The following is a 20,189-nucleotide window of genomic DNA, read 5'->3' on the forward strand; positions in this document are numbered from 1 at the left end:
CTTTTTGACTCTAGCCAATGCAGCTACATGCTGCGGCTTTCTCTTAAAATTTGAGATTTGGGAAAGTATATACAAAGAGAACATTTATCATATTTCTCACTTGAAGGAATACGTCTGAGAGATAATTTGAATATTTAATTTAAAAAGTCCTAATATATTTTTGTTTTACAGTATCCTTTTTGTGTCTGTGGTTACACAGTTGATGAAGGCTTACCTATTCACAAAGTATATACTATTCCTACATTGTCCTCCAGGGACCTTTGTGATCAAAGAACGTCTGGAACTTCAAATTATTAACTAACCAGCAATTTTATACTGGTGATCTCGCTTGTATTCGTTGCTTGTTTCATTCCCCCACTGCTTCATTTAGAAAGCACAAACAGCCTGACTCTGTTCCCAGCCCCTCTTCCTTATTGCTGACCATTCTCCATACCCCCGGCCCCTCCCTTCCTGCCCACCTGCCGCCTCCTCCCCCAATCCCACACCCCCAAAGCGTAAGTGAATCTGAGCAACAATCACAGATGGTTTTATTTCCCCTTTGCTTTGGACACATGAACACATTGAGGATTAAAGAAAATAAATGTTTTAGATTGACGCTCTATAAATGAGACACAGAAATGCATCTGAGTTGCTTGACTTAGGTACTTTAGAAAAGAATAAACGTGTGCTCTGAGTGAGCCATGTGTGTCCTAGAAAAAGGCAAGTGATGGATTTGCTGCAGTTCAGGGTTTAATTTTCAGAACTTAGATATTGCAGAGCCTGAATAAAAATAGGGACCAAAGAATAAGGATGTATGAGATCTCTCTAACCACCCAAAATACCAACATAAAAATCTACCTAACTACTCAAATAATACATTTAAAATAATTTTAAAATGAAGTCATTAAAACCGGCCACCTATTATCTATCAATTACATTATATCATTTTGTTTTTATGGAGCTTTTAGAAAAACTGAACTAACCAGAAGTTTTAGTACAGATCATACCTAACCAGTGACTTCAAGTTTCAAAGAAAAAGTTTCGTTTATATTCAGAATTCTGCCAAGGACAACAGGTCATTTTCAAGCTTTCTCAGATATCATCACCTATAAAAGGTGTATCAGCGATGCCCTGGAAGGATAAGTATGGACTTTCTGAAGTCCATTATGAAAGGTTCAGGAATTTTCCAAGCAGGTTGTTAAACCCTTGGCAATTGGAAATTGCCCATGGTAGAAGGATTTACATCAGGGAAATGGGAAGACTCTAGAAATCACCCCTCATCCAAGTGGTATATCAGCAGTATATTTAAATATTTAAAGTATATTTAAATAAACCATGCTCCTGAAAGTTCTTCTTAGGGCGGAAGAAGATGTTCTAAAATTAATTTATGGTGATATTTGTACCACTCTTTTGTAAAATACACCTCAATAAAATTGTTAAGCAAAATGCCTCCAAACCAACAAACAAGAAGTCAACATTTATGAACGGATTTAAGATTCAGGTGCTTACCCAACAAATGAGAAATAAGGCCAAACTTTTTTCAGCACTTCTGATGGATTTATATTCTATGCAGTGACTCCCAACCTTGGCCTCTCTCTGGAACCACTTAGGGAGTGTCAAAAAAACCCCTGCTCACTCCCAAGATACTAATGGCATTTGTCTGGCCTGTGGCCTGTACGGGAACTTTTAAAAACTCTTTGTGTGACTCTAGTGTACAATTAAGGTTGAAGAACCACAACTGTAGAGCAATTTTCCTAGGTAATTGTAGCTTATCTGTTGTTACAGAAATCATCCTCAGATGTTTAGTAATTTCCAGGCCTTCTGAAATACAGAAGTCTGGACATAACTGTATCTGTTTTGGGTGTTTCTGGGTTGTGTTGAGAATGTGTCCATTCTTTGAACAAGGAGGGAAGGCACAATTCTGTTTTCCTTGTGGGTTTTACCCGCACTCACTTCCTGCTATGGGCATATGGTGAAGAGAAGAGACATTGGCTAGCTCATCGCTGTCATCCAGGGAGGTGACAATGTCATTCAAGCACAGAATGTGGGCTCAGATCATTTAATTGAATTGAGTATCTCCTTTGTCTCTCTTCTCTTCTGGAACTTCCTACCCATCGTGGGCTGGGAATATTGATAATGAAGCATGTAAAGAAGTACACTTTAATAATTTAATAAGGCCAGGAGTGAGATCCCAAGGGTCTGGCTTTAGTGCCTGGACTTTGTGACACCCATTTGGATGCTCAGGGGCATTTTACCCTTTCTCTTTGGAGATTCAACCTAGAAGAACAGTGACATCCTGAAACGCTGAATTCCCAATAGAGGGAGTTTACTTTCTAGAAAATTCTAGCTGTTCTGTCTGATTTATCTTGTGAAGGGAGAGTTCAATGAGGAGACCTCCATTTTAAAATCTAAAGACAGGACTTCTTGAGAACTTTTACAGTAACACCACACAAACAGATACGATCTCTGCAGCCTTAATGCAGAGAGATTTCATCCCTGTCTCAGTCTTTCTCTGGTTAAGAATGTAGGCTTCTGCAGGTTGAAATCCCAACTTTGCCAAGTGTTGACGTGTATGTAGGCAATGTTTTCAAGCCCTCTGGTACCATTTTTCTTCCTTTGTGTGATGGAGGTGGTAACAGTTTCTAGGTCAGTGGGTTGCTGTGGAGATAGTGCTGTTAATATTAAGACAGGTGCTGGGCTCGCCTCTCGTGAAGCCCAGGTGTCAAAATCAGCCTCTTGAGGACATTTCTGATGCTTTAGGGTAAAGGCCCAGTTTTTCTAGGAAACCCCCTACACCTCTTGCATAATACTTGCTCCTTTTATTAAATATCCCCATGAGTTGTCTCATCTGGTCCCTTCTGACAGGACTGTGATGTCTCCATCTCCCTAAACTTACAACCTGTTAGAGGCACAAATGCTATCCTCTTCCTGACTTGTTGGTATTTAAAAGCCTCAGCGCTGTGCCTGCAGACATGAATACATACAAGAACTCACAGACGCAGTGTCAGGAGAGAGAAACACAGATGGGACATTGCAGACACTTCCTCATTCTTTGTCTTTTGAAAAAGTCCCTCTCCCATGCAGTAGGCTGGGCTTTCTGTTTACTTTCCTAGCAATACAGCTTCGAGCTCAAAACTCTGGAACAGCACTTTCATTCATAAAGCAGACCCATATCAAGGAAATCAAGCAACACCAACTTCTGTGTCTCAATCCTGTCCCGAGTCTCAAAGAAGGTCCGACATTTGATTTGTGTCTCATTCTCTCCACCTACCTGTTTTCAGATCTGGGAAAAGACTGTATGCTTTTGGCCCCAAGCAGAAAGATTCCTAACAGACACAAATGAGTGAAGTGGAAGGGACAGAAGACATAGATGGCAGCGTGCTAAAGATCATCAATCGAAGTGAGCATTTGGGTGGGAGTTGGGAGCCCACGCTCGCCCAAGAAGTACTTTGAGAGGAAGACCTGCTTTCTTACCCCAAGTCCTGGAGCAGCTCTGCTTCTCCGTCTGATCTGCTCCACAGATCTGAAGGATCCTGGGCGCTCATCTTCCCTTCTAGAGATTCTGCTCTGCCCATTCGCGCTCCTCACGTCTCCTGAGCCCCTGCCAGGTGCTATGGGAAGGCAGAGAGAGAGGAGTTCCAACTGCTTCTCACTGTCTCCTCCTCTGAGGGAGAAGCCTGCTGTGGTTGAGCCTCCAACCAGCAAGGAAGTGAAACTTGGTTACTCCTCCCACTGACACTCACCACCCTGGCCCTGAGGCACGGGCAAGAGTGTTCTGTCAGCCAGGAAGTATGCAAACTTAGGTAGCTACCTCTGAGGGCACCCACACATGCAGTTTCTGTCAAAGGGAATAAAGATAAAGTCATGCCAGCTGGGATTGGCCTACTGATTCTAACTTTTTTCGCGAGGTCAAGCATAGTTTCTTCTTGGTGCTATCAACCTTGTACAAGAGGGTGCAAGCACCCCCACCTTCTGTCTCACACACACCCACACAAACACAAGGGACTCCAGGGAAGTTTCTATCTCGGGAACCCCTCACAGCGGGTAAAGACATCAGAGTCAAACCACTAGATTTGATCCTGAAGTCCAGTTTTTAGCATCTTCTCAATATTTCTGCCTCAATCACCCAAGCTTTCCAACGCGCCCATGACTGTTTTCTCTGAGAAGGAAGGGTTGGATGAGAAGATAGGAAAAGTTGTAGAGGCCAGCCTGGTGCCCAACTAACGGGCATGGTGGGAACTCCCGCTTCCTTCACTGGGCTTCCTCTCAGCTGGTATTGCTTTGTGTCCCAGTTCATGAGAGAATCCTGTGTGCCTGAAAGTGCTAAAGGGAAACTACTATAACTCTGAATCCTTGGGAATCGGACAAAGTGCAGTAATAAATGGACCAAGAACATGTATTGTTTCCTGCCTTCTCTCTCTATGTACCTGCAGGAGAGAATGTTCTTCTGGATTTTCTCCCTTCTCTCTCTCTGTCTCTCTGTCTCTCTCTCTCTCTCTCTCTCTCTCTCACACACACACACACACACACACACACACACACACACACACACCTGACTCACTCAGGAGTCACCGGGGTGCTTTATTACTTGTTTCTCCCAATGTGGTCTGAAGACCAGCAACACTCACGTCACCAGGGGCTTGTTACCGTGCAGAATTTCCGTTCCATCCTTCTGAACCAGCATGTGCATTTAAATAAGATCCCCAAGGTGACTCCCGTGCCCCTGGAAGTTTGAGGAGACTGCCGTATAGGATACCAAGACAGCAGAGCTGTTCTTAAAGGGAAGGATCTGCCCGTGGCATCATTTCATCTCTCCTTAAAGTTCTTCCCTACTACCTCCGTCTGTCAGTGATTTGCAAGGCCCGGGCTTATTCTGAGTGTGTGGGAGAAATTCCTGCCTGTCTAAAGACAGCCTGGGGGAGACGAAGCTCTGCTAACGCACAGCATACTGATTGCACGTGAACATTTAAAATTCTTTTTGCTACAGCTTGCCCAGAGGGGAGCACTGGGTCCACTTGCAGCAGATGCCAGTCCTGGCCTGGGAGGTGACGCACGTACACGCGGCAGAGATAAGGGGCAGCTGGGCAGAGATTTCCTGTTCTCTTTCTACAGCTTTTTGTTCAGTGTTTCAGCAGCTATTTTGTTCCCATTTCAGCAAATTTTGTTTTGCTTTGTTTTTTACTTAACCTCTCCCCCCCCCCTTTTTTTTCAGGAAAGTAGCAAAAATTTACTAAGATCACCCTCTTCCCTTTCAATCTTCCTGCCCTTCTCCTTTTCTCATTCTGCTATCCCATCTGTGACCCCTCCTTTTTTTTTTTTTTTTTTTAACGTTTATTTATATTTGAGACAGAGAAAGAGCGTGAACGGGGGAGGGTCAGAGAGAGGAGACACAGAATCTGAAGCAGGCTCCAGGCTCCGAGCTGCCATCACAGAGCTGGACGTGGGGCTCGAACTCACGGACCGCGAGACCATGACCTGAGCCCATGTTGAGCCACCCAGGCGCCCCTGTGACCCTCTCGTTTTTTAAAAAATATTTCTTTAATATTTACTTATTTATTTTGATAGAGAAAGTGAGCGCGAGCACGAGCGGGGGAGGGGCAGAGTAAAAGGAGAGAGATAATCTCAAACGGTCTCCATGCTCAGCGAGGAGCCCAATGTGGGGTTCAGTCTCACGCACCATGAGATCATGCCCTGAGCAAAAATCAAGAGTCCACACTTAACCGACAGAGCCACCCAGGGGCTCCTGTGACCCTCTCCTTTGAAGTCGTTGTTTTTGCCACTTATTCCATTTTCCCCAGGCTCCCACCCTTCCCCACTGGCCCCCTGCTCCACTCTCCACACATTCAGGATTACAGTGGCACCAGTTGCTAGAGCATTACCAGATGGTTTCAACAAAATTCTGGGTATTCATAACAAATATTTCATAATATATTTTAAGTTCGATTTTTTAGGTATTATATATTCATTTTTAAATTAAAGAAACTGCAGTTCTTGCCTCATATCACATAATTTACTTTTTACTTATTTCTTATTTATTTATTTATTTATTTTCTTAAATTTACATCCAAGTTAGTTAGCATATAGTGCAACAATGACTTCGGGAGTAGATTCCTTAGTGCCCCTTACCCACTTAGCCCACCCCCCCTCCCACAACCCCTCCCGTAACCCTCTGTCTGTTCTCCATATTTATGAGTCTCTTCTGTTTTGTCCCCCTCCCTGTTTTTATATTATTTTTGCTTCCCTTCCCTTATGTTCATCTGTTTTGTATCTTAAATTTCTCACATGAGTGAAGTCATATGATATTTGTCTTTCTCTGACTGACTCATTTTGCTTAGCATAATACCCTTGAGGTCCATCCACATAGTTGCAAATGACTTTTTACTTATTTCAATGGTGCTGGTTCAAGGCACTGAATTCTTTCCATACAGGTTTTGAACACAGAAATGGATACAAACTATCAAGTTGTTTTAACAATTCTAGAACATCTTATGCTTTGTTGGAAAAAATTTTATTTATCAAGACATTTTGAGCCTTTGGGGCACCTTGGTGCCTCAGTCAGTTGAGCGCCTGTCTGACTTTGGCTCAGGTAATGATCTCACAGTATGTGAGTTCGAGCCCCACATCTGGCTCAGTGCTGTCAGTGCAGATCCTGCTTCAAATCCTCTGTCCCCCTTTCTCTCCCCCTTCCCGCTCACACTCTCTTTCTCTCAAAAATAAGTAAACACTTAAAAAAAAAAAAAGAAATCTTGGGCCTTTATTGGAATGACTATCATATCCAAATCATTGAGAGCTATTGTGTCCAGAGTTGAATTTCCTTATTAGGAGAATGGGGTTCTAACATTTGAGACTCCTCTAAAAAATCCTTTTTGATCTTTTCCTAATGTATTTCTGAAGCTTAACTATCACAATATCTGCTTTTCACCTGGTTACCTGGAAATGGCAATTCTATTTATTCTCTTCACAGAAAGAACCATCTTTCAGCTTCCTTGGTTAACTGTGTGTTATTAAATAAGCATGATCTCCTCCTCTCCATCGTTTATGTTGGTGGGAAATAAAGGATACATTCTGGAAAGGTAAACCATGGCTTGGGATTATCACGTACTGAGGTTACCATAACTTGGGGTAGAGGAAGCCTAACTTTGTTTTCCACTGTCTGCTCTCCCAACCCATGAAAAAGAAAAAGAATCATGATTTCATAGTAAATTAGGGCACAGAAACAGCAGAGAAAGAAAGAACTGACCATGTTTTTTAGCTGCAGGCCAGCTCTCCAAAGGAAAGCTCCAAAGGAAAGGCTTCCATCTCTCCTCTTAATTCTGTGGTGGGCTCCGAGCTGCCATATTGCTTTTAAAAATATGCCAATTTAGGGGTGCCTGGGTGGCTCAGTTGGTTAAGCATCCAACTCTACTTTTGGCTCAGGTCATGAACTAAGGGTCGTGGGTTTGAGCCCCACATTGGGCTCTGTACTGACAGTGTAGAGCCTGCTTGGATTCTCTCTCTCTCTCTTTCTCTCTCTCCATCCCTCCCCCAATCATACACTCTCTTTCTCTCTCAAAATACATAAATACACTAAAAAAATGCCAGTTTAGTTTGGCTTGAAGCCACCACCTCTGTGTTTTCTGCCACAATTATATGATCACTTAATCCAGTATCAAAGGCTAAGGTAACTGGGTTGTCTTGAATTAATTGAGACTTTATTTCATTTTTGTCTCATCTCCATAAGCAGTCCTAGCTTCTTTGTTGAATAAGGAGGCTGTCTGGATATGGGTATAACTCACCAACTTCAGGGTATAAAATTTACTTCAACCTTCCCAAACTTTCCCTGTTCCTCTTTCTTATTTACCCTCTTCTCTATCATTTTCTCACTTTTCATTTTCAGTAGTTAATCTTGAACTCCATTCCTAACCCTCTTTATCTAATGTGAAATATTTGTTCCTTTCACCAAGCCAGTGATGTGGTTTAATTCCTTCATATCATCTTCCAGTGTTTGAAAATTCTATAGAAGTAGTATAGCAGTGCAGTTGACAAAACCCATCTCAGGGAAAGTGGAGAATCAAGAGTCCCCTGCAGTGGTGGGAAATCCTTGTCTTGCACTAAGGCTCCTTAGGAATCACACTGCCATATGTCATTCAGGATAAGCTCCATTCTTTCAGAACTTCTCAAGGGCAGTATGTGCCCCTCACCCACTGTAATCCACAGTACAGCAAAAGTCACAGGCTCCATCAAGGCCATAGGAAGAGCATGCCAAGGATCAAGTTGATGGGTGCTGTGGACTTTATCTCCATTCCTACCCATATTTTCAGCTGCTGTGTTATTAGAGCAGGGACAGGGTATCCCCCAGATTATACACCATATACATTTGGCACTTTACTCACTCTCTTCAACCTAGCTTTCCGATCCTTCTTGCTTCTCCTTGAACCTGCTCATTTTTGCCTCAGGGCCTTATACAAGTTTTTCCCTTTTCCTGATTTTCTCTTCCTCTAGATCTCATGTGGTTTCCTCCTGCACTTCACTCAGGTGTTTTGTTCAAAGGTCACCTTCTCAGAAGGAGCTTCCTTAGCCACCATATTCAAATGCTTCTCCTCCTGCCCCTGGCCTGTCCTTCCAATTTCCATACTCTGCCATATTGTTTGTCAAAACACTTAATGTTGGTTGTTAATATGCTGAAGTACTTCCATCCGAGTTTATAAGTAGCCACTGCCCTGAACCCCTGATTGTCCTCCAGTCCTCTTGGCCACCCTTGTTCCCAGATGCCTGAGACCTTCCCACCACCCAACAAATGAAGGGCACCCCTGGGACTCTGTTCTAGCACAATTTAGCAATACAATTTAGCAATTTTTAGTAAATTTAAAGAATTGCGTGGCTGTCATCACAATTCAATTTTGGCATGTTTTCAACACCCCAAAAGATTCCTTGTATTCATTTGCAATCTATATATTTTGGATATCACTTCTGTTTAGCTCTACCTGATTGATTACATAGAATTGTTGCTTACTTCTGTGACAAATCAATTATATGATCTATAAAGTTATATGTTATATATATTTCTATCTCTTACCCAACATTTTTTTTCTCTTTTTCAAATTTTTATTTAAATTCAAGTTAGTTAACTTACAGGGAAATATTGGTTTCAGGAGTAGAATTCAGTGATTCATCACTTACATACAACACCCAGTGCTCATCACAAGTGACTTCCTTAATATCTGTCATCCATCTAGCCCATCCCCACCCACCTCCCTCCATCAACCCTCAGTTTGTTCTCTATTCATTAAGAGTCTCCGATGGTTGGTTTCCCTCTCTTTTTTCTCTCCCCCCCTTTATATTCATCTGTTTTGTTTCTTAAATTCCACATAGGAGTAAAATCATACGGTATTTATTTGTCTTTCTCTGACCGACTTACTTCATTTAGTGTAATACACTCTAGCTCCATCCATGTTGTTGCAAATGGCAAGATTTCATTCTTTTTGATGGCCGAGTAATACTCCATTGTGTGTGTGTGTGTGTGTATATATATATATATATATATATATATATATATATATATATATACATCTTCTTTATCCATTCATCCGTCAATGGATATTTGGGCTCTTCCCATAGTTTGGCTATTGTTGACAATGCTTTATAAACATAGGGGTGCACATACCTCTTCGAATCTTTATTTTTGTATCCTTTGGGTAAGTATCTAGTAGTGCAATTGCTGGGTCGTAGGGTAGTTCTATTTTTAACTTTTTGAGGACCCTCTATACTGTTTTCAGAGTAGCTGCACCAGTTTGCATTCCCACTGACAGTGCAAGAGGGTTCCCCTTTCTCCACTTCCTTGTCAACATCTGTTGTTTCTTGTGTTGTTAATTTTAGCCATTCTGAGAGGTATGAGGTCGTATCTCATTGTGGTTTTGATTGCATCTCCCTGATGATGAACGAGCATCTTTTCATGTGTCTGTTAGGCATCTGAATGTTTTCTTTGGAAAATATCTATTCGTGTCTTCTGCCCATTCCTTAATTGGATTGTTTTTGGGTGCTTAGTTTGATAAGTTTTTTATAGATTTTGGCTACTAACCCTTTACCAGATATGTCATTTGCAAATGTCTTCTCCCATTTCATAGGCTGCCTTTTAGTCCTGTTGATTGTTTCCTTCATGGTGCAGACACTTTTAATCTTGATGAGGTCCCAATAGTTCATTTTTGTTTTTGTTTCCCTTGTTTCTGGTGATGGGTCTAGTAAGAAGCTATGGCTAAGGTCACTGAGGTTGCTACCTGTGTTCTCCTCTAGGATTTTGATGGTTTCCTGTTTCACATTTAGGTTTTTCATCCACTTTGAATTTATTTTTGTGCATGGTGCAAGAAAGTATCTCTTACCCAACACGATCTCCTGCAATGTGATCCTGTCACTCTCCCTGGTCTACCTCAAGCACAATTTTTTCTCACTCCAAGAACATCATAAAAACGATGATGTCATAAATCCATTAAAGGCAGCTATATAAAGTCCCCTACTGAGGAGAGCAGTAGTGGGATCAAAAGCCAGCCCTTTCCTGCTTCTGTGCACTTTACTGAACTGCCTCCACAGAGCCAGGGGAGCATGGGGGAGCCATGTACACTGCATAGGGCAGCTTCATGGAGGACATGGCTAAATGGTCTTTGCGGGACCCTTGGTACAAAAGATAGAGCAAGAGAACAGGAGGGGACTTGGTCTTCAGCACACATGAGGTAGTTTCTGGGAACTCCCAGAAATAACAGGAAGCTGTGAGTGATAAAGGGCTGAGGTCCTGCTTCTTCTAAGAGGAGCCTAAGCAAAGTGAGTGGAAGTCAAGGAACATTCACCTGGGATACTGAGGTACCCTTCCTCTGTGTCTACCATGTATTCTGTGCCCAAGCCCATCTCTGGCATTTAATCAGTTCTGCATATATACAGGAAGCCAGGCTCACGGGTTCATTGGTGACATTTGCCAACAGGCAATGTTGAAACAACTGAAGCTTTGCCCTGGAATAAGAAATACAATCACTTCAGTGGTTATAGAAGATCAGCTTTCTTCCTGATGGCAGTAGGTTATATTAGTCTTTTTCGGAGGATGAAATAACTAATATATTATAACTGGATCAAGATTTAGAAATACTCGAGAGGCTCCTGAAATTCTAGAAAGAGAAAGATGCGACCAACAAGAGGAAGCTTAACCAGGTTGCATTAAAATAATAATACTCATAATATTAATAATGGGTCGCCGGGCTTCATTGTTCCCAGAGTGGCGGCGTCTTTGTCTTCCTCTCTGCACTGCGTCCATAGCCTTCTGAAGGCGCTGTGCAGCGACTCCTACGTGGAGCTGAGCCAGTACCGGGACCCGCCAGTACCGGTGACGTTGAAGAACAGGAAAACTTCCGAGGTGACAATGAAGAACAGGAAAAATTACCGAAGAAGAGCTGTAGGTTGTATGTTGGCAGTCTTTCCTTTTACTCAACTGAAGAACAAATCTGTGAACTTTTCAGCAAAAGTGACATGAAGAAAACCACTATGGGCCTGGATAAGCTGAAGAAGACAGCATGTGGGTTCTGCTTTGTGGAATACTATTCAAGAGCAGAGGCAGAAATGCCATGAGGTATATGAACAGAACTCATCAGGACGAGCGGATCATTCCCAAAGACTGGGACGCAGGCTTTAAGGAGGGCAGGCAGTATGGCTCTGGTTGTTCTGGGGGCCAGGTACCAGATGAGTAATGGCAGGACTGGGGTGCTGGGAGAGCAGGCTATGGAAAACTGGCCCCGAAGCAGTGAGTGGTGAGAGCCCCGTCGTGGAAACGCACTCCCATGGCCCGCTGAATTTGCCACGCGTTTCCCAAGGTCTGCACACCTGCTCTCTTGTACCATGCTTTGATCAAGGTCTTCACTGAGCTGGAAGTCTTTTCCTGATTTTCCTTTGAAAACTACTAAAGGACAGAATTCAAAAGAATGCCTTGAATTCTGTAGTGTTAGAATCTTGGCGCTCTGTCAGGTTACCAGGTCAGAATTTATGTTTCACGGCAACAGATTTTATCTAAGATGTTGATCTGTCAGCCCAAAACATCACACTTCTTTTAGGAAGGTGGAATTTTTTTTTTAAATGGGTAGTAGGTTCATGGTCTACCTTGGGGCCTGGAATTATTACTTAAAATTTTTTAAGTTTGTAAGAGATAAAATGTAATAAATGGGGCTTCGCTACATTGTACAGCTTTGCCCTAAATTAATTAGAAGTGTGACAACTGAAAAAAAATTATGTATGTATAAATTACAATGAGTTTCCATAATCACTTTCTTTTAGATATCATGAATGTTATGTTAATTAGGCAGAGCAGTTTTCATCATTCTTGCTATTTTTTTTAATATATGAGAAAGTTGGGGCTCAGAAACAACAAAGGGCATGCTCCAGGAACATGGATTCTAGGACACAGCTCCAGAAACAGAATTTGTGTGTATTGTCAGTCCGTGTCCAGGTGAGAAAAAAGACAACATTCTGGATATTTCATCCAGGAAGGGATATAATGCAGGGAACTGGCTACAAAGAGGTTGGAAGAATAAGAGGAGATCATGAAGCTGTGACTTCCTTTGATCCGGGCACACAAGTCTGCATTGCTGAGCATGGGAGGCAGACTGCCACTGCTGGTCTCCAGGACCCCGGAGGACACACCTCTGTTGATGCAGCTGAAAACTGGCTTTATTGCTTCCGAGGCTCGCAAATGCCACCACCGCTGCTGGCTGTACTGCCTAAAGCAGAAAGCTAAAAAACAAAAAAAAAGATTTCTTCCTTTCTCAAGTCTCCCAAGAGACAGATTCTTTCTAAAAGACAGCTGGCAAGGGAATCAATGAGATGCAGTTTGTGGGCTCCCAGCTCCTGTGATAAAAGGGGAGCAGAGGTCAGGAATGGGAGAGACACATGCTATTCTCGTTCTGTGTTCTTTCCTCTGTAGCTTGCTTTCTCCTGTGTTAGTTAGGGTATGCTAAATTACTACTTCCAGTGGACTCAACAGTTAATACTTCGGCGCATAGGAAGTTTAGTTCTTATTCACGTAACTGTCCAGTGAGGGTATTCAAGTCAGCGGGGGCAACCCCCCTCCCCCACCTCATAGTCATTTACATACCAGGACATCAGTCATTGTGCTGTCTTTAACACATGGATTTCAAAGTTGTTCTCAGTTTCCCAAATCCGGTCAACATGGAGGAGCAGTTGAGGGAGGTTTTTAGGGGTTGGACCAATAACAGATACATATAACCTCTCCTGTTCCACTGAAGGTGACTTATCCTGTGGCTCTACCCAGCTGCAGCAGAGCCTGGAATTGAAATCTAGCTGTGTGCCAAATAGAGGAGAGTGCTTTTTTTTGTTGTTTTTTTGTTTTTTTGGTTTTGCTTTTTGCTTTGCTAGTGTATCTGCCACACCGCTCATGAATGTAAAGATCTGCTTTTAGGGTCTTCAGATCAATCCTTTGAGCACAGAATAAAGAGACCTGGCTTGAGAAAAGTCATTTAAAAAAAGATTGGGAGTTTCGGTAGCTTTCTTACTTGTTGTGAAACATCCATGAAATCGTGCAGGAAGTAGATAGATAGATAGATAGATAGATGATAGACAGATGATAAAGAATTAAGGATGCTTTAAGCAACACTAACAGAGACAGCACCATAGTCAGTGGAGGTCAAAGTCCTGCCCCATCCTCCTGGTGAAACCACAGCTTGATTCCTGTATTCTTTTCTGTCCACCACTCCAGTGGACTCCAATAAACTAAAATGTGACCAAATAGGATGATGAAACAGTTGGTCAGTCTGGGAAGAAAAACACAGAGGAGACTGTGATGGTTATCTGTAAGGATATAGAGGGCCGTAGAAAGGAAAGGATGCCTTTTTAGTGTGCGTGTGCCTCCAAAAGGCAGCACTTGGTCGGTGGGGTCAAGGTTACATGGCAGCAGAAAAACTTTTCAGTATGAGACTTGCCCAGGCAGGCAAACTTATAAAAAATTGTGCTTCTTTGTGCATTTTTAAATAAAAAATAAGTTCCAAAGCCTGGCTATCTGTACAAGCAAAGGGCTTGAAGAGGAATTCATAAATGAGAAAATGCAAATGCAAAATCCTACTCGTAATCAAAGGAGTAGAAGTTGTATTAGCAATGGGATACATTTTTGCTTATCAAATTCGCAAAAAAAATGAAAATAAACAAACAGCCCCCTCTCTCTCTAACCCAACCACCTGATAATGCTGGCTGTCAGTGAGATCTAGTGTGATCAGCGTTTTCATGCACTGCTGTTGGTATGCAAACTAGCCATTTAGCAGTATAATTTCTAAGATTTTCGTAAGAAGTGCTTAATCTTTGATCCAGTAATTCCATTTCCAGGAATATTAACCACTATACTTAGACAAATGCAATAATAGTATGGTAATCTTTACCATGACATTATCTTATAAGAGTGACAGGCAGGAAACAGCTTAAATGTGTAACACTAACAGAATAGTTAAAAAATGTTTGGCACAGCCCTCTATGGTGAATTATTATGCAGCCTTTAAAAATGTGATTGACAGTCTTTAGTATGGATATACAAATGATCTGAATCATGTAAAGAAAAAATTGATAAGAGAGGGACAGACGGGAAACACGCTTTGGTAGGCTGGAAGCAGCTCTGAATAATGAAATTATGGACAAATTTTGAAATGCTTGTTTATATTGTTTTTATACCTTTTAAGTTATAAAATATCACTTTGATAGTTAGGAGATATAAAGAAGATTTATTAGAAAAAAAGAGTATGCTGTAAGTCATGTAATATTACATCAGAGGCTAGATCCTGTAGAAAGCATGGGAGTTGGTGGGGTGGGGCAGGGTGGAGAAGTGAAGGCGGTCTGCTCCTGCCTGGATGAGTATTTTATCATTGCCATTGTCTGGAACCGCTGGTCGCTGGTGATAATAAAAACAGACTGACTTCTCCTCAAGTTGATTCTTTTTTTTTTTTTTTTTCAATTTTATTGGCTATTCTTGGGGTTAGATTGCTCCCAGCCCTTTCTCTCCCTTGCCTCTGTAGCTACTAGTGAAGGGATTCTTATATGGGGAGGAAATGACTTGTAAGCTTCCTTTTAACTTGGAGATACTGTGACTTTTTTGGAAACAATGATGCAGGATTGCTGAAGCTTTTCTGCACATGCGGAGTACACATTATACTTTGTGTTGAAGTTGGGGGATCATGTACGTTTAACAAAACACCTCTTATCACAGTGAATCAACAGTGTTTGTACATTATTTCAAATAATTTTAAGAAAGCACATGGATATGTGGTTCAAGAAGAGTGCTTTGTTTTACATGTCTCCTAATTTCCTAGAACTGCAGTATGGCTTTCTTATCAAGTAATTCAAACAGATTAAGTGATATTATGTGCCCTTCCGCAAAGCCTTTACGTCAGCACTCATTTTACCATTTTAAGACACTGTATCTTAAAAATATGCAAACATCTGCATTTGAGGTTGAGTGTGACAGGTGCTGTTTGTGCCAGCAAAGGGAGGCACCATCTGTATGGAAAGGTCATGCTTAATCGTCTTGGCACTGATTTCTGAATAATGAAAGCATGGACTGAAATGAAACCTCGAACACACCAGCTTTTGTTTTTAAGTTTGCAAAAATAGCTGCTAACTCAACAAAATGAAACTATGTCGGGTTACACACTTTTGAACCTTGTGGGCTTTATTCAAATCCTTTATGCCTTCTTTGCCAACTTCATTTGAAAAGACTGCTTTACTAACCCACAGGTGCAAATGGCAAGCAGCAAAAATTGCTTGACCAACTCAGTTGAGCTATTTCGGAGACACTCCAGTTTCCCAGAAGGCTCCAGGATAGAATCAGGTTATGAAAATTGGGTCAGTCTTGAAATCGCCCACAATCATGTGGGGTGGGAGGGCTGGAACAGGGTGAATGGAGCCACTCAGCTAAAGTTTAAAAATATTTTGGTCCACAGTGGGGTAGAAATTAAGAAACAGGCGAAGTCTTGGAACTTTTCGTGGAGATCATCTTAGAGACAATCTATTCCAGCTCTTCTGTTTAACAGGTTGAACAAATGAGTTGGAAAATAATAAAATATTTGCCTAAGGTACCACAGCTGGTCAGTGTTGGAGCTGAGTGAATCCGATTTAGCCCCACTGTTCTTTCCCTTACTGATGCCAAAGATACAAAAATCAGCAAAACTCAGTGCTTTTTTTAAATCACAAAGTGTTTTCTAAGATAGAATTAAATTGATAGGAAACTTTAACCTCAAATATATATTATTTGTCCATTTGGAGCCTGAGTAAAATAAGGATAAACTCCCGGAAAGTGAAAACCATGATTTACATGTCCTTGTATAACTGTCTTTGAAACTATGTTAACAAGTATATATTTCTTCAAATAGCTTTAGAAGCGATGAAAGTTGACATGGTGGAAAATAAAACTCTACTGCAGTCACCTGGTGACTAAACTAAATTTACAAAATTTAGTTTGTAAATTAGCTCTGCAGTCAGGGCACCTGCTATATAGCCCTCTCCCCTACTTCCAAGAGGCACGGATTCTGTGATGAGGATATACTGCCACTAGGTGGCAGTCATACCGCATTGGTTTGGGGGCTCTGACTTCTCTGGAGTAGAGATTAAATCCATTGCTTTTCTTCCTCCTTTCTATAAAAGTTTAGCTCTTTATTAAAAAAGCAGAATTTAAGCAATATTACCCAACACCACATTTACAGAAGATACATTAAACACGAAACCATTAAATGATTTAGATATAATTCGTTATCTGTCTCATCAAGTTTTAAGCAGTTCAATTCTTAATTCAGCTAGCTGTCCTTTCCTTTAAAGATTTGAGACCTCACCAAAAGGATTTGAATGAGTAAAATGTAATTTGAATCTAAAACTTCCAATTTTATGCCTAAAAAAAATGATTCTTTTGTTCCTGCAATATTTGAAGCACTTATTTTTCCCACATTTAGTAAATATAAATCTTCAAAGGATTTTATTTTTTCATTTAAAATAAGGAATGTAGGTACTATTAAAATGCTAAAGTAGCATCTTTTCTTTTTTTTTAAATATATGAAACTTATTGTCAAATTGGTTTCCATACAACACCCAATGCTCATCCCAAAAGGTGCCCTCTTCAATACCCATCACCCATCCTCCCCTCCCTCCCACCCCCCATCAGCCCTCAGTTTGTTCTCATTTTTTAAGAGTCTCTTATTAAAGTAGCATCTTTTCATTGTAATGGTGACTAGGAACAGTGAGACAGCTTTAGGTCCTCTGTCTCACAGTGAAAGCAGCTTGAGAGTGGCTCCCTGTTTACAGGGAACATAATTTTGCCACAGCAACAATTTTGAGGTAGGTTAAGTTTGTCACTGCTCCTTCCATGCGCACAGGTCTGAGGTTCTTCTGTTAATCATATAAAGATGGAGTCTTTGGTATTTCAAACATTTTAATGATAGTAAAGAGAAGTTTCCCTTAAAATGTAAGTGTGTTTTGTTGTGTTTTGCGGTCTGTATAAAAGGGACTATTACCAAGGTTAATTTTTTCCAGAAGGTTAAGTAGAAAGATGAAGCAGGAGGAAGGGCAGAATTATGAGGAATGAGGAGAGAGTTTTAGGGGGAAAAAATGGAGTCAGAGAAACTAAAAAAGAGGAACCTGACTACGCTGGTAAATAAATAGGCGACTCTTAAAGCCACAATATGCCTGAAGCAAAAAGGATGAACCTACCTCTGAAGGGAATTTAAGAATCCAAAGGCTATGGGGGCATCTGGGTGGCTCAGTCAGTTAGGCATCTGACTTCGGCTCAGGTCATGATCTCATGGTTCGTGGGTCCCAGCCCTGCATCGGGCTCTGTGCTGATAGCTTGGAACCTGGAGCCTGCTTCGGATTCTGTGTCTCCCTCTCTCTTTGCCCCTCCCCTGCTCATGCTTTGTCTCTCTCTGCCTCAAAAATAAAATAAATATAAACATTAAAAAAAAAGAATCCAAAGGCTATGGAGGGGCAGAAATTAATGACTCTAGAGGATAGGATAGGGAACTTGGAGTTAGCACCCTGGAGCAGGGATTCTCCAGTGTTGCCCATGGTGCACCAGAACAAAGTCTCAACTGAGCTCAGGGCCAAGGAATCTGCATCTTTGACTGTCACCCCAAGTGATTCTCATGGCCTCCAAAGGGTGAGGACTATTGGAGATGGTGGCAGAGCCAGCAGACCACGAGTGGTGTGGTGATAGATTTTCAGGCTTCTAGATGAATAAGTGCTTTAAGCCTGAATGAAGAAAACCAAGCATTTAGTGACCTAACTAGATATACATGTTTGTACCAGTCAATACCCCTGCATAAAAGAAGGCTCAGTCATTCCTTCGAAGCATCTGTGTACATTGGCAGGCACTGGGCTGGGTAGGTAGAACGAGGAGAATTTCCAGAAACAGGAAAGGTGACTTTTCATGCTCGTATGGTAGCAGCTAAGTAAACTCAAGTTCTCTTGTCCCTGTGTCTCTCAGCTACAGCTCAGCAGAGGCTCAGCTTTGCAGATGTCAGGACTTGGTGGCTCCCAGTGTAGACCCTTTAAGTGTGCTCCACAGACAAAATCTTCTTGGGGGTTATAGGTTCCTCAATATCACTGGTGACTCTGGGAGGGAATTAGAACTTAGGGCTCAGGGGTGCCTGGTTGGCTCAGTCGGTTGAGTGTCCGACTTCGGCTCTGGTCAGGATCTTGCAGTTTGTGAGTTCGAGCCCCATGTTGGGCTCTGTGCTGACAGCTCAGAGCCTGGAGCCTGTTTCAGATTCTGTGTCTCCCTCTCTCTGCCCCTTCCCCGCTCATGCTCTGTCTCTCTCTGTCTCTCAAAAATGAATAAACGTTAAAAAAACATTTTTAAAAAAAGGGTTCAGACACACACGTGTCTGACAGACAAGGGGCAGAGGGCGAAGGGATGGAAGCTGGATTTCAGAGAGCGGCAAAGGGGGTCCTCAGGGCTAAGTGCAGGCAGGCAGCAGTGGCTTTTCCTGACTTCAATTCAAACTAATCTCCCTAACCTTCCAGAACCTTTCTGTCCTAGCAGGAAAGGACACAGTTACACTCACTGGCAGAATTGTTTCCGAGTCCCTACTGGGAGCACTCATGGGTTTAATGTAAAAAGTAATTGTTCGAACCTCCCTCATCCCATATTCTGTGGGAAATCAATGATGTCCCCAAGGTTTCTAGAATTTTGGGGACTTACACGTCCATAGTTACTGTTCTCAACTTCTTGTTTCCCCTGAAATCTAGGTCACTTAGCCAGCTGGTGCGGTGTGCCTTCAAAGGTGAGGTAATATCTCAACTCACCACATCACCTGACCACAGGCTAGACACAGTCTCTGAAGCTCAGCTCTCTTGCCAAGAAGTCAGAGACAGCAGATTTTGCTAAAGTCTTGCTTGGAGAAATGGAGGGAGGCCGGCGTTAGAGCACAGCTCAGAGAGAAACTTCACACGAAACAACAGACTGTGTGCTGAATTTCTTCTCCCATATCTCTACAGAGCATTACCTGGGGATCCACTTTGCTCTCTGGCCACTACCTCCAACCGTCTTGCATGGGACCCCCTCTTTTCCCATCCTTTCCGTTCCTGCCCCCCTCTTCAGAAAAGAGGTGGCCACTCAAGGGAAATGTTCTCACCTGAGATAGAGATAAATATTAGAACCTAGTAAGCAGATGGCAAAGAACTCCAGGTAACAGCAGACCAGAGTGCAGCTGCTGTGGGCCGTGGAGGTCTGAAAGATGTCCTCTTCTTCTGAGCATGGTTGGACACGATGTCTGTAGCAGGGTGAGCATATGTGAGCTACTCCCTTCCTCTTCTGGGAATGTCTAGACGGACACAAGAAGGGGGATGACTGAGACCTAGTCACCGGCAGGTGGAGTGTATTGATCCAGCGGGAGTAGGAATAAACTAGTAAAGTGACTTGGCCTAGGATTGACAGAATGATGGGCCCCGGAGACATTCCGGTGAATCTATCAAGGAATAGAACGGGGTACAGCTTCTTGCGTCCTCGTATCCTCTTTCAACATCCAGAAATGATCCATTGTCTTTCTAATGTGCAAACCAAAATTAAATAAATCTACATTAAGATCTGAGTCAGTGCTTCTTAAACTTTAATGTGCACGTACATCATCTGGGGACCTTGTTAAAATGCAGATTCTGATTCGGTAGGTCTAGGGTAGGGGCTGGAGTCTTCATTTATAACAAATAGGATGTCAGTAGGT

General features: G+C 42.1%; 1 protein-coding gene and 1 pseudogene across 1 annotated transcript in view; one reads left to right on the forward strand and one right to left on the reverse strand.

Moving 5' to 3' along the window:
- The window catches only part of DAPP1 (dual adaptor of phosphotyrosine and 3-phosphoinositides 1), a 52,573-nt gene extending 48,881 nt beyond the window's left edge, over positions 1–3,692 (reverse strand). Inside the window, exon 1 of the mRNA XM_058721820.1 lies at positions 3,454–3,692. Coding sequence (XP_058577803.1) covers positions 3,454–3,554 — 101 coding nt within the window. The 5' untranslated portion in view covers positions 3,555–3,692. The remainder of the gene's footprint in view (positions 1–3,453) is intronic.
- Positions 3,693–10,598: 6,906 nt separating this feature from the next.
- Positions 10,599–11,741, forward strand: LOC131508041 (nuclear cap-binding protein subunit 2-like; annotated as a pseudogene).
- Positions 11,742–20,189: the final 8,448 nt, after the last annotated feature.

Source organism: Neofelis nebulosa, chromosome 3, assembly GCF_028018385.1.
Source record: "Neofelis nebulosa isolate mNeoNeb1 chromosome 3, mNeoNeb1.pri, whole genome shotgun sequence".
NCBI classification, from domain to species: Eukaryota; Metazoa; Chordata; class Mammalia; order Carnivora; family Felidae; genus Neofelis; species Neofelis nebulosa.